Source organism: Gadus morhua, chromosome 16 (assembly GCF_902167405.1).
Source record: "Gadus morhua chromosome 16, gadMor3.0, whole genome shotgun sequence".
Classification (NCBI taxonomy): domain Eukaryota; kingdom Metazoa; phylum Chordata; class Actinopteri; order Gadiformes; family Gadidae; genus Gadus; species Gadus morhua.
In genome coordinates this window covers 4,643,189-4,657,273 of record NC_044063.1, presented here as the reverse complement: position 1 = coordinate 4,657,273, position 14,085 = coordinate 4,643,189, and the positions used below count along the sequence as shown (strand labels likewise).

Below are 14,085 nucleotides of genomic sequence, written 5' to 3'. Positions count from 1 at the left end.
TGGTGGAGTAGGTGGCTAGCTCTGCGTTGAGCTCTCTGTGCAAGGTTAAGGCAGGCTGCTTCACGACGGATTGCTGGTGGTGGGATTCCGCTGAGGATTGGTAAGTATGAGGTTGGTGTAGATTTTATGCATCCTGAAACTATCCGCACGCTGTGGTTGAGGGCTGTGTCAAGCTTGGAGGTGTGAGTGGATTTGCACCAAATAGGTGCACAGTATTCTGCTGTTGAGTAGGCCAGTGCTAGAGTAGCAGTCCGGAGTACAGGGAAACTTGCTCCCCACGAGGTTCCGCAGAGACGGTGAATGAGGCAGTTTCTTGCTTCCACCTTGGCTCTGACTTGCTGGAGGTGTTGTTTATAAGTTAGGGTTCTATCCAGAGTAAAACCCAAGTATTTTGGTGACTAATTAGCACATGAATATGTTGGTATAGAGTAGAGTGCACAGGGGATGGAACTCTTAGGTAAAGGTCAGTTAGACATGGGTTTGATGGTCAGGAGTCTTGAAGTACTGGGCCTCATCACATACTATACTGCGAGTGCTCCAAAGTCTGTGTGGTAACTTCCTGTGTGGAGTTTACTTCTTGTGTTCACCTGGGATTCTCTGATTTCCTCCAAAAACACACATGCTAGAGTACTTAGCTTGTTAGGGTAATACTATATGTGATTCGGTGGAAATCAACTGGCATTAATCCTGCTGGGGTGAATGCCTTGCACAACCTGTTGAGCTGGAGAGGGAATCGAACCCCTACTCCAGGCCATGTAGATGCCTTATCTACCAGTTGAGCAGTTGAGAGTGCTTGGCATTTAGACTATTTAGCATATTATTTGGATATTTAGCGTGTTTGGGTAATTAGCATCTTAGGATACTTTGAATGGTATGATACGTGTAAGTGAAACATTCAATATTTAGAATGCTAGGTACTTAACATGCCAGTATAATTAGCATGTTATCTTGATAGTATATAGGATCATAGGGTGATTCAGGTGAAATAAAGTAGTGCCAAAATACACAATATAAATGTGTGTATAAATTCATAACGTTGCAGGAGTTGAACTGAGGAAGTTGCATTTTAACCAGCCATGAATCAGTTACAAATCCAAACAATCTGTAGGTTTGGAAAATGAAAATGTCATCAATATTTCCATCGTTAGATGGATCATAGCTTGTTTCCCCTTGTTATTTTTTGTACGTTGTACGAAAATGTTTTTGGAAAAATCAAGTGAAGAGGAGCAGAATGTGAATTAATGACTTCTCCTTCTGGACCTCATGTTGTCTTAAAGCCAGCAGGGATTCCAGGTTACTGGAATGTTTCAACATAAATTACGCTTCATAGTCCATTTTGTTGAAGACTGCATAATAAGTATATAATAAGTATAATAATATATAAGACATAATGTATTGCATAATTAGAACATTATTATATATGTGATTACTTACTTATCTTAATATTTCAAAACGGTGATAATATTATGCATTTCATAATTGATTAATTGTGTAAAATATACTTTTTCTATAATATTATATCATATTATATATAAAATATTATGTTTTATTTTTATTGAATAGTATTGTCATTCTCTGGATACAATTTAAAGCTACATGTCATAAACGATCTAGCAGGACATCCGAGCTGTTTAGTGCAGTGTGCAGGACAGGGGGATCGTCTAGCTGGCCTGTCCCCATTCGTGCGCTCCCTTCCAGCTCTAGCCCCGGCGCTTCATGGAACCGAAGATGTGGCGTCCCCTGCAGGCGTTTCTTGTGTACTGTTATTAGATGTAACATAACTCAGGGTCCATACGGACTCATACAAAGGGGAACATGATGGAACAACAGTTTATTTTATATATTAAGGGCATTAAATAAACAACAATGAGGATGACAAAACATATGTTCCAAAGGGAACAGAGCCTCTAAAGCCGACTACATTCTTAAATCACAAGTAAACTTAAGCTTATTATACCAAATACAATTAGCATAAGATATATAGGCCTATTTAAAATACTATAAATTGAATGCTAGAATTGCTTGCTAATATTTAGCTATATGGTGTCACAATGGAATAGATCAATCAATCAATCAAGTCCGTCAAATACATATACTTGTAAAGGTTCACCGGTTCATTTTGTACAATAACGAGTAGTCATTATGGTTATAGCTTCATAGACAGGCTTGTATGGCAGTACAGGCATAGGTTGGTTTTCACTCCAACCTTTCTGACGTTTATTTGACTGTTGGAAAATGTCTGACAGGCAAAAAGTACAGACTTACCGCCTCGCAGTTACATTTCTCTCTCTCTCTCTCTCTCTCTCTCTCTCTCTCTCTCTCTCTCTCTCTCTCTCTCTCTCTCTCTCTCTCTCTCTCTCTCTCTCTCTCTCTCTCTCTCTCTCTCTCTCTCTCTCTCTCTCTCTCTCTCTCTCTCTCTCTCTCTCTCTCTCTCTCTCTCTCTCTCTCTCTCTCTCTCTCTCTCTCTCTCTCTCTCTCTCTCTCTCTCTCTCTCTCTCTCTCTCTCTCTCTCTCTCTCTAGCTCCCTCAGGGTCTCAGACATGTATCAATTGTGACCCATGAAAGTACTCTTGTTAGTGTGCATAGGTCAGTAGATGTCATACTATCAGTTGAAAAAAAAACTAGAAGAAGATAACTACTAATTTATTCATCACATAAATAGACTATTTTGTGATATAACACATAAATACCATGATAAACTATGAAAAACGAAACAAATACATTTCTAGATAAATAACTATGTTTATCATCCTAATCAAAACTATCATAATATTAATCCGATACTGCTCTGATGTAATATGTTAGTGGCAGGTCACCTTTCTGCAGAGGTCGTTTTTTTGTTTTTTTTTATAATAATAGTGTTTCAGCCAGCATATAATATTTTAACATATGTTGAATTTCCGATTATATTTTAATCCATTCAAGATGACCATCTAGGCTATACATCCAATTCAGTAAAATGGTGAGTCATTATTATACCATTTACCTCCTACTAATCCTTTAAATCACATGGTTTTCCCTAATTGGGGGAGAATGCTTTGTCTTCAGAACATCAATCAAATTGCTGATTAACCTTGAGTGGATATATTTTTATCTATTCATCAAATACACAGAGGGGGCGACATTGAGTCGACAAAGGCTCCTTTGCCGTATGTTCCTTCTTGCGCACCGTAGAAAACCGATCGCGTTTTCTTTTTGGGTTTTTATTTATCTCTGGGATAGCATGACGCAAGGCGTGACACACCTCTGGATCCTTGCGTTATTTTGGATATAGACCGTGGGGAAGTTTCTGTGGCGTCATAGAGAAAACGCTTCACATACAGCTATAACCCTCTGAAGTAAAAGGACCTCTGCAACTTACGTTACTTGGCGTGCTTTCTGTCCTGGGCTACGGTGAGTTCATGTGTGACCTATGGCGTAGTGACTAGTGAAGCCAACGCAACTTGTCCCTCCATGTATCTTCGCAAACATCTGGAGGCTCTTCACCCTAGTTGTTTAACTACTTTACAAGTACATTACAAACTGCCAGGGTCCCCCGAATCAGGGACGTCGAATTAACTGTAACTGAATGTGTTTAAATGTTGTAAACTACATTGAGAAGGCTTGTGCAAAGACATGCCACAGGTGTTCTTAAGTTACTACGCATCGCAATTGTTTGCTGTTGAATGGCTCATTAACCATAATTAGGGAATCGTTAGCCCTAAAGCTGATGGTATGGGTGTAATACAAATATTTTAAGTTCGATATAGAGCTAGGGAATAAAGAAATGACACTGTTTTGATATTGATTTTGATCATACTGTCAGTACTTCATGCTGTTCTTTAAAGAGCAAGAAGGGTAATCTCTTAAGAGAGGATGGACTATATATTATTTAGCTGGTCTGGGACAGTGCCTAGTGTAAACAATGCACACGTAGTTTTAGTTGAAACAAAACAAAAACCGTGCAGCAGAATTCTGCAAAGACACTCATGTTTTGAAAGCTCCTCTTCCTATCGATATAGTGTCGTCCACTAACACCTCCTCCCCCACCTCCTGGTTATCGTCAGGCATGGAGAAAGGCAAACAGGATGCCTTCGATAACGCACGGCTCCAGGTGATCAAGGACGGCTACGAGAGGGCCTTCGACTGCCTCCACAAGGCCCTGACCGAGGACGAGGCCGGGCATGGGGGCCGGGCCCTGGAGCTGTACCAGCAGGGCCGGCAGCACTTGCTGAGGGCCACCAGCGTGCCATCGCAGGGGGGCGAGTGTGTGGGCAGCTCCTGGGACGCGGCCAGGCAGATGCAGGAGAAGATGAGGGAGACCCTGAACAACATCACCACCCGACTGGCCATCCTCGAGACCAGGGACGACGGCGGCGACGGCAACGGAGGACCGGGACCCGGCGTCGCCGCGGCAACGTCGGAGGCGGTCGCCGCGGGCCCCCAGGGTCTTCTCTACCCTAAGCTCTCCACGGATGAGAAGCCGGGGAAACCGAAGAGGCCGGTCTCGCCGCTGAGGCCCAGCCGCGGCCCCGGAGTGACGCCCGCCCCCCCCGCCCCCCTGCGACCGGCCGGGACCTCCCCCGCCGAGAACCCCCCCGCCTACTCCCCCCAGGCCGCCGACGGACACCTCTCCATCTCCTACGGGACGGAGAGCGGGGAGCTCTCCCTGGTGGGCCGGGAGTTCTACTCGCAGAAGTCCAACTCCGCCGCCGCCGCCTCCTCCCCCTCGTCCTCCTCCTCCCCCAACTCCTCCTTCTCAGCCCCCTCTCAGAGCCTCGGCGAGGAGGCGGAGGAGCTGCTCTTCCTGCCGCACGGCGTGCAGTTGTTCTTTGTGACGCCCGACGGCCAGGTCAGCGCGCCGTCATACCCGGGCGTCCTGCGCCTGGTGCGCTTCACCGGCGAGCGGCCGCGAGGAGCCCCCAGCAGGCCGCCGGCGTTCCTGCAGGTCAGTTCACCTGGCTGGGCGCTAGAAGGTTCCTAAGGGCATGGGGATCAACTATTTGTCCATGCAGCCACGGACACTTTTTATAAAAATAAACTTGCAGGGAATTATGGAGGGGGTGGGGGGGGCTGATTATGTAAACAGACCCAGTACCTTTTGGCTGAGAGTCTACATTTTATTTATAGTACAAACTTTTAGCCTATTATTTTTGCTCTATACACAAAGGGACATTCAAATGCCCTCTTTGAAGAGTAGCCAGACGTTTGGTTCACTCTGGCTGTGGCTTGTTCTGATAGCGCACTGACAGGGACTTTGACCTTTGACCTGTTTTGGTAATATGGTGACACGACTCACTCATGAGCTAAACGAGTGAGGAGGAGGAGAAGGAGGAGGGAAGAGGAGATAGGCGTCCCGTTAATGATCTGGGTTAGTCAGCGCGTGTCCTGGATCATGTGATCCAGTTACAGAGTCCCTAATCCACAGGCATCCCTGGCGATAATGTCATCCTGGGCTTCACAAATCAGCCACTCTGGCGGCAGACGGCGTGATCGTGGTCATCGTCTGTTGAACGCCAGACTAGGCCGGTGTGTTGTGATCTTTGCTGACGAATGAAATGCAGTGTAACAATAGTTATGGACACTTCATATGGTCCAATATCTTTATTTGTATTCTCGACACGCACCAATTACTAAGTTATCTTATGCCATCTCAACAAGACTGGCTGTAGTTTACACCTAGTAAACTAAGATTAAAGGTCAACCGAAAGGGCTCTCATTCAAAACTATAATCAAGCTGTTAGTATAGTGTGTAAACATTCCTTTATGAGGTTTTAAGATGAATGATATTTTATGCTGATGTTATCTACAATCAATCGCAACGTTATCATGCTGCAACTCTTCACCAGTCCTTCAACCAAGAAGCCTACAGGCCAGTTGGCTCCCGGTAGAGATCGAAAAATCGAATCTCAAACTTTCTTTTGCATTCTTTCAGTAAACAGTCAAGCGTGGGCAAATAGGAATTCCCCAATTCCCATAGTCGGTCTTGTGGACGCTGTGGGAATTACACACGGGTAGTCATCAAGCCTTCTTAGCCGTCATGCTCTGTAATTCTAGAAGCGCTATTGAGAAGGAAATAAAGGTTCCCCTTATTTTGGCTTTGTCCAGGCGGCCATTATCCCTCAAGCAGTACAAGTATTTTTACACACCCAGCAGACAGTAAGCACTGATCCTGATCCTGATCGGTGTTGAAATAAAACGCTTGTAGTTCAACACCCCTGGGAAGAAAACATGGCATCATAAAATGTATTCGTGAAGTCAAACTTAGGGTTACTGTTAACCTATTTACTTGGTCTATTTGTAGGGTAAGTAGACTATAGTACTCTCTCATCAGTCATCTCTCAAATTTTCAGGACTTTTTGTGAATTCATTTTTAATAGGACTGGGCACATTTTAGGCTACATTTATGATGACACACCTTGCACGGGATAATGTTACACCTTACACCGTGCACCACCTAACCTGCATTAATGACATGTATATGAAACCAATGTCCCCAGCTTTGGATAAAGCAGCATCTACTAAATGTCAAACTAGTCAATAGTAGTAAAGCTCATTGGCTTCAAAATGTGCGCCCAAAAGCCAAGTTTTGCGTGCGCCCACAAATATTCAGATTTATAAAACCCTGCGTACGCATGGGTCAGAGTTTGCTTAGGGCTCCGCACATTCTCCCGTCAAGTTGGTTTTTTTATAGATCACAACCTTGGCGTGGAAAGTCACGTACGCCGATTTCAGCCCCGTTTTGCGCGTACGCAACGGTTATAAACGAGACCCCAGTTCCTTGAGTTGATGAGAGGTGAGCGGTACTTTGATGCGTGACCTTCCTCTCCGCCGGCAGGTGTGTGACTGGCTCTACCCCCTGATGGCCTCGGAGACCCCGGCCCTGCTGTGCAACACGGGGGTCTACATGTTCCCTGACATGATGGCGGCGGCGCCCGGGTCCTACGTGGGCGTGGTCCTGTCCGCGGAGCTTCCCGCCGCCGACCGGGAGCTGTTCCAGGACCTGCTGGCCCAGATGACGGACCTCAGAGTTCAGGTGAGGATCTGCATTACCGCCGGCTGACCGGCTTACCGGCTGAGATTCTGTCTGTGTGGACTCTTACAGGGACTATTCAGGTTGTTTATCAAAATAGTGATGAGGCTTTTGCCCGCACTGCTGTCTCGAATACATTCCTTGCATTTCCGGACCGGAATTTTTTTTGTTTGGTTACGGTTTCCGACCGACCCTGTCAATTTATGTGCGACCCAAATTATTTTATGAGCTTTATCAAAAAATAAAAAAATAAAAAACGATTTTTCTTTTTTTTGATGCAAACTATAATTACGTTTTGGTACAGCACCTCTTCATTCTGTTTCTCGTTTTTAAATGAAAACAACCTACCTATCATTCGCTGCCGCTGGAAAAAATAAAATAAAAAAATAAAATAAATTCCCTACCTACCCATGACCTCAACTGACAACCAACAGGAACCAAACTTTTTTTTTTTTTAGGCCTTATCAGAAACTTACTAGGTTTACTTCCAAGCTAACCAAGTCAATTCAAACTGTTCTACAAATCACCATTCGACTTATTGGGGGAGTCGCTGTAATTATGTCCCGCTCTAGCGAGCAAATCGGCCAACCGTTTGTGCTGACTGTTGAGCCGATAGTCAGGTCCCGCGCGGCCCAGTGCTACACTGTTGTTGACGCTGTAGCTCTCTGTCTCCTCTACCTCTCCTGCATCAGCCCGGGGGATTTAAGATGAGTCAGCCAAGACACGGTAATAACCCCTAATGCTCTTAGTGGGGAGCGATGGACCTCTGAGTGAGGGACAGCGTCTCTCCTAGTCTCTCTAGCAGTGTCCTCTAGCTAGATTAGGTCGGGGTCCTTTTATGGACAGGCTGGACTTCGCCTCCAATGGACTGCCTGTTGATGCCCTTTATGAAAGTAGGCACTTTGTATTTTTCTCTCTTGACACCCTAGTCTTTCACATTAATGTTTTAGCCACGTAGCTAATCTCGGATTCAGCAGTTCTTCTATGTTAAGGCAGGACTTCAGGGGCAAACGGCACAGAGCCTGGGCCAGGATTATAAAACTGAAGGGTTGGGGTTACACTTTCCTGTTTTGTTATGGGGATATTCTACCAAAGAGAAACAGTAATCCGCTGCTTTGGGGATTTGAAACCTTTTTAGACGGGCTACTACTGGTGGTCGAGTTTGTGGTCACCAATTAAACGCTGCTTCCAGGCACCGGGCACATGATTGGTCGAAACAAATATGAAGAAAATAAAGAAATCAAGACATGAGGCGGTCCACCATCAAATTTTAGATTAGTTATCTAAAACCTAATTAGGGAGATAATCATCTAGCAGACGCTTTTATCCAAAGCGATTAACAATCTGGAATAATCACAGTATACAAAACAATTTTGAATGCTTTATCATGCAGATCTCCTTATTTTATCATTAAGTAATCTAATCATATATTGGGGGAATCAGCATCCTCCGTTGCAGAAAATTCTCAAAGCCCCGATTCAGTTTGATGGAAAGAAACGATGGCATTGTGAATGTCCAGAGCACAATGAGAGGATGTGTTCTCGATGGAGATAGGGAGAGCTTGAAATATGAAGGGAGAGAGGGAGAAATAGAGAGAGCGAAAGAAGGGAAGAGAAGAGAGTGAAAGAAGAGAAGAGAGAGAGAGGGAAAGAAGAGAAGAGAGAGGGAAAGAAAGAAAGGGAGAAATGGGGAAAGAGCGAGGAGCACAGAGAAGGAGATCACCGAGAGCCAAGCGCAGACCTCGGCGCTGCGTTTTGTATCTGGGCGCCGGTGTCCCGGGGCGAGTGTGCGCGGGATGCGTCTCCGATCGCCGTGTGTTCAGGGCCCGGTGTGCTGATGTGTCTCTGCTGCTGTCAGCCCCCAGACGAGGCGGCCGACTCCATCAACCTCAGCCAGAAGGTGCCTCTGGCCCCCCAGCAGGGGGCGACCTCCGCCCTGGTCCCTGCCCGGCCACGGCAGGCCGCGACGGGGGAGGAGGACCCCGAGGAGAGCGACGGCCTGCCCGAGTGGAGCGAGCGAGTGGCCAGTGGCATCCTCACAGGTCTGGGATCTCTGAGCCTTTTTAAACCTGGAGCCACCAGAGCTAACCAGACGCTAGCAGTCATACCGAGGTTCTGTGCACCACCCAGGGAGACTCTGACCCTCTTAGTCTGTTGTTGTGGTTGTTGTCGGGTTCCAGGGGCGTCGTGGCTGAGCTGGGGCCTGGTGAAGGGAGCGGAGTACACCAACATAGCCATCCAGAAGGGGGCGTCCAAACTGCGGGAGCACATCACGCCGGAGGACACCCCCACGCAGGTCAGCCCGTCAGTCGCCAAGAGCCTGCAGGTCGCCAAGCAGGCCACCGGGGGCGCTGTCCGCGTCAGCCAGTTCCTGGGTGAGTTCTTTAAAGAGACCCTATTATACTACTGTTCTGGTCTTAATTTCTTATTAATGACTCCTATAGCGCAACCTGACACGAATTACAGCACAAAAAACGATTTTCGGGAAACTCTTCCTCTCATCTGGCTGCTTTCAGCCTTCTCTGTCAACGCTCGGTTTCGTCCTTCTCCGCCCCCTCGCCCCCCTCCTGCCAACCCCACTCCGTTGTGATTGGTTACCTTCCGGAAGACCTGCGAAGGGCAGTCGAGCTCCACCCCCTCCTCCTCTCCAAATCTGATTTGACCAGGCATATGGGGGCGTGGCAGGAGTGCCTCCACGTAGATGATTTCCCGGAAATGTGAACAAGTGAATCGCAAACGTTGTTCCGAGTGTTTAGCGCTCTGCACAGCCACCCCAGAATGTCAGCAGGGAATAAGTCGAAATGCATGTACGTCATTATTTGACACTTTAGTATGGTTAAACATGACTATCAATCATTATAACAACGTTTATAGGTCATAAAAGTCGAAAAAGCATAATAGGTCCCCTTTAATCTTCCAGCACTGGGTACCAGAGGAATCTCAGAGAACTCGTGTTTCATTTGCTCTGCAGATAGGTCTTGCCTCACTCCTCCACAACATTCTCTCTGCCCAGGAAAAACTAGACCGATCAATCACAACCGTTTCCCCAACATGAAGCTGGATAAGTAGCCAGAGATGGCTGCTGCTGCTGATGTAGAACTGTCTGTTGATTCCGTCTTTGGGCTGGTATTAAACGTGCAACGGTTTATTTTCACAAAAAGAACGACGGAAGACTGCACTTTTTTTTTGAGAAGAAAGATGTAATTTTTTCGTCGCTCAGTGCTGATTGGTTTGAGGGCCTATCCAATGGCGTCCAGAGGCATTTTGGTCTGTGCCTGTTGGTGACGCCCTTTGGAAATTGAAAATGAACAGAGGTTCCATACTACTACTTTCACCACCCTGGATTTATAAAACTCTGGCATCACTGTTGACCGTCTCTGTAGTCAATGCCTAACCCCTACTGGCACTTTAATCACCTGTCTCTGTGTTCACCGCCTAACCCCTACCTTTTCCTGGGGATACATGCCTGGATTTTAAAAGTTCCCCTTATTATTCTCACACTCTTTTTGTTTTTGCAAAACCAATTTTTGCATCTTTCAAAAAATGTTCTGTTTCGTGTCATGTTGCTTTAAGGCCCCTATCCCGACCCCGAGTAGGCCCGTCTACTCTGATTGGTCAGCACGCCCACTCTGTTGCGATTGGTCGAATGCTTTGCGCGTGTGTCTGCAAATTCACACCCGAGAAGTTGGAAACATTGTGGGTAGCAGGGAGGCACGACTTCTGCACTTCAGCCCCGCCCACTGCACGTCACACTATTACAGAAGTGAAGTTGGAGTGTAATCCAGCTGTTACAAACACTTATTGAGTGGCGTTCTCGTGCGTACAAGTACTCCCCCTGGCTCAGACTTAGATTTTTCTAGCAGACGTAAAACATGTATACATATGTCATATATAAGCAAAGGGAAAAGTCTTCAAAAACATGCCAAACCACCCGTTAATGACCTGTCTCCGTCCATCCCTGCAGTGGACGGCGTTGTCACCGTGGCGGGCTGCGTCGGTCGGGAAATGGCGCCTCATGTGAAAAAGCACGGGGGTAAACTGATCCCGGAGTCCATGAAGAAGGACAAAGATGGCCGCTCCAACATTGAAGGCGCCATGGTGGTGGCGGCCAGCGGAGTACAAGGTAGGACTGAGAAATATCTATGAATGAATCAATTCAGCTTTACTTGGGAGAAAACTGCTTGGCATGGCAACATAAAAGTCACACTGAAGTTGATTCAAATGCTTAAAAGAAATCTTAAAGACACTTGAAGGCAGTAAAGCAAAGGATCAAGTAATGTATATTAAAGACAAAACTATGTTCAAGTCTACATGGAAATGCGGGATGCTGTTCTCAGTCATCGTGGGTGTTAAAGGGACACTGTGTAATATTTTAAGTCATTTATTACCTCAAATCAACGTATTCATTCATAAATAAGTCCTCATTGGTGTAAAATGATCTCTGCCAAAAATCTCACTTATCCTCCTGAGCGAAGAATAATTTATATGTAGTTGCATAGGACGGGTAAGCTTCATAGAGGCTTCCATGTTCTTCCGGTCTATGAACTGCCGAGAGGGACAAAAAGCACTACAGGGTACAGGAAATGCAAACGCGTTTTCACTCTGAGCCAGCGTGAATGATTCGCTTACACTAATGATACAATGCAGTATGAAATTTGTTTGAAATGACGAACCTCATCATCACTCGAATGACTCGATGAGGTATTACTGGATGTCATGACACAGCTTCTTGGCACATACTGCCCGCCGTAGTTTTTGAACAAGCGAGCACTATTAGTTTGAATGCAGTATACAATTGTACCACTAGATGGGAGTAATTTTTACACAATGTTATTAAAGAAACATTTTCGGTCTCCCTCGACAGGGTTCGCCACCATGTGGACCGGCTTGGAATGCGCAGCAAAGAACATCACCACGAATGTCGCTTCAGAAACGGTCACCACCGTGAAACACAAGTAAGGCTTTATATTCCATCTACTTGCGTCGTGTTCGGCTCACTTCACACACAGCTCCAGAAGTTTTTCCAAAATTGGAAAATCTTTGACAAATGCTCAAGAAAAAGAAAACTCAGAACTTGTCCCAAAACCTTACAGACAAGCCCGATTTCCGATGTTTGCATTTGGAAAAGCTTTTTGTGTTCGTTCAAACACAGAAAGCAAACGACAGCTCATATATTCCTCTTCCACTTGCTTTACAGATATAGGGGTCTCCAGAGACCCCCAAAGGAGTGTGCCTCTCCCTAACCTAACTCTTTAATCAATTGCTGTTAAACTCCTCTCATTCATCTCCTGCATTAACTTTGTTCTCAACTGATTACCCAGAATGCAGTTGGGTAGAGTAATCATGGCTAGGGTTAATTCACCCCCCTGCAACCCCCCCCCCCCACCCTCTCCGGTCGGGCATCTGCTCTTGGTGCCTTCTCTCAAGAAAGATCTCCTGCTCTCTCTCTCCCCCCCCCCCCCCCCCCCTTTCCGTAATTATAATTAAAATATAATTAATAGTATTCCCATTATAACAGATCAGAGGGGAAAGATTTTGTGGTCCTTAATTGCCTAATTGCCGCACAGACGATGGGTATTTATAAGGGGCGACGATTGAGGAAAGCGATTGGGTCGGTGATGATGACAATGCATGGTTGGGATCCTGCCTTGCATGTCACCCTGGCCTGACATCTCTCTCCTTTCTTTTGTTTTTGTCTTTTACACTCTGTCCTTTTCGCCCTCGTGTCTTTAACCTGTCCGTGTTCCTCTTTCTCTTCCTCCACCTGTCCCTCCTTCCTCTTTTTCCACCTATGAATGTTTCTACCCCCCCCCCCCCCCCCCCCGTCTCTTTCCACCCATTCTCTGTGAATCTCTCTCTCTCTCTTCCTCTCCTTCCCGCTAATTCCACGCTAAGGTATGGCTCAGCGGCTGGCCAGGCCACCGACCTCGCCATGAACTCCGCCATCAACGTGGGCGTGACGGCCTTCAACATCGACAACCTCGGCATCAAGGCCGTGGTGAAAAGAACTGGCAAGCAGACGGCAGCGGCCCTGCTGGAAGACTACAAGCTCCAGGATGCACCGGGGCAAGAGAAACAAATGGAGAAGTTTAAGAAATAACTTTACCGGGCTCCGTCAACGCAGAACTGCCTTAACGCATATCCTTTCCATATCGATTCTGACCAAAAAACCGAAATCTATATTTAAAGAGCTTTATTTAAGACAAATGTTTATGTTTAAGTATATACTCTTTAGTTTTAGAATTGACTGGTTCTGAGCACTTTACCCTTTAACAGTTTGGTTTGATAGTGAGAAATGCAGTGTAATAATTAAATGTCCCCTGTTTCCATGGGTACCTCTGTGTCGTACTGGATATATAATATATATTCAATAATAATGTGAAATAATGGTTGGAGCTGTACGTTGCATAATATTTTTCCAAAGATGTTCCGGAAGGCTTCGATGGTATGTTAGAATCCTAAAACGCCTGGTCTTTGATCGAGTCTGCGTCATCCCTTCGAAAGATGACGTTGGCAGATCTGCTTTTATATCTGCTTTGAAAAAACAAAAAACAAACAATAATACCAATTGCGACAGAAGGGCCAGATTCACGGTTCAATCCCACTCTACTGCCAGCTTTACCCTTTTCGAAACAAAACTATGCTACCTACTGTGCCTGTAACTACCGTTAAGTTAATTTGAGATGAAACTTAAGTTTGGTCGATTTTTTTTTAACAGTTTATCGATCTATTGTATTGTAACAGAAATCGACCACGCTGCTATAGTCAACACTGTAACTGGAAGAGTGTAGTACCACTGTGTTTCCAAAGCTGTCTGATTGTATGAAGTTACAAAGTCATTTGTAAGTAAAAGGCAAATAATTGGTGTGTGGCTTGTGTGTCCCCATTTCTAACACAAGCAGCGAAGAAAGGATCGCTGTTCCTGGGAGATATCTCATCATTCTTAAGTTCATGCTTGTGAACATTGGTAACAATTATAAATGCAACTAGCAAAGAAATGCACCACCATCATTTCTTACTAACAACGTGTGAAATAAAGTTTCAGTGTTAAATGTGATTGTATTTGGCGTTGTC

General features: G+C 45.6%; 1 protein-coding gene across 2 annotated transcripts; it reads left to right on the top strand.

Moving 5' to 3' along the window:
- Window positions 1-3,170: 3,170 nt before the first annotated feature.
- On the top strand, window positions 3,171-14,073 carry spartb (spartin b). Of its 2 annotated transcripts, none has more exons than XM_030381494.1 (8): window positions 3,171-3,393; window positions 4,047-4,927; window positions 6,818-7,015; window positions 8,870-9,053; window positions 9,192-9,386; window positions 10,976-11,134; window positions 11,876-11,966; window positions 12,907-14,073. In XM_030381494.1, exons 2-8 carry the CDS (start codon window positions 4,049-4,051, stop codon window positions 13,109-13,111), a joined length of 1,911 nt encoding a protein of 636 aa, XP_030237354.1. In that variant the 5' UTR covers window positions 3,171-3,393; window positions 4,047-4,048; the 3' UTR covers window positions 13,112-14,073. The 2 variants fall into 2 exon arrangements, with proteins under 2 accessions (XP_030237354.1, XP_030237355.1); XM_030381495.1 differs by lacking the exon at window positions 12,907-14,073 and adding an exon at window positions 12,209-12,850.
- The last annotated feature ends 12 nt before the right edge of the window (window positions 14,074-14,085 follow it).

Excerpts from the sequence above, each read along its gene's own strand:
- spartb (XM_030381494.1), top strand. The coding sequence starts at position 4,049 with ATGGAGAAAGGCAAACAGGATGCCTTCGATAACGCACGGCTCCAGGTG. Across the intron at positions 7,016-8,869 it reads TGACGGACCTCAGAGTTCAG|CCCCCAGACGAGGCGGCCGA; the intron begins GTGAGGATCTGC and ends TGCTGCTGTCAG. Across the intron at positions 11,967-12,906 it reads GTCACCACCGTGAAACACAA|GTATGGCTCAGCGGCTGGCC; the intron begins GTAAGGCTTTAT and ends TTCCACGCTAAG.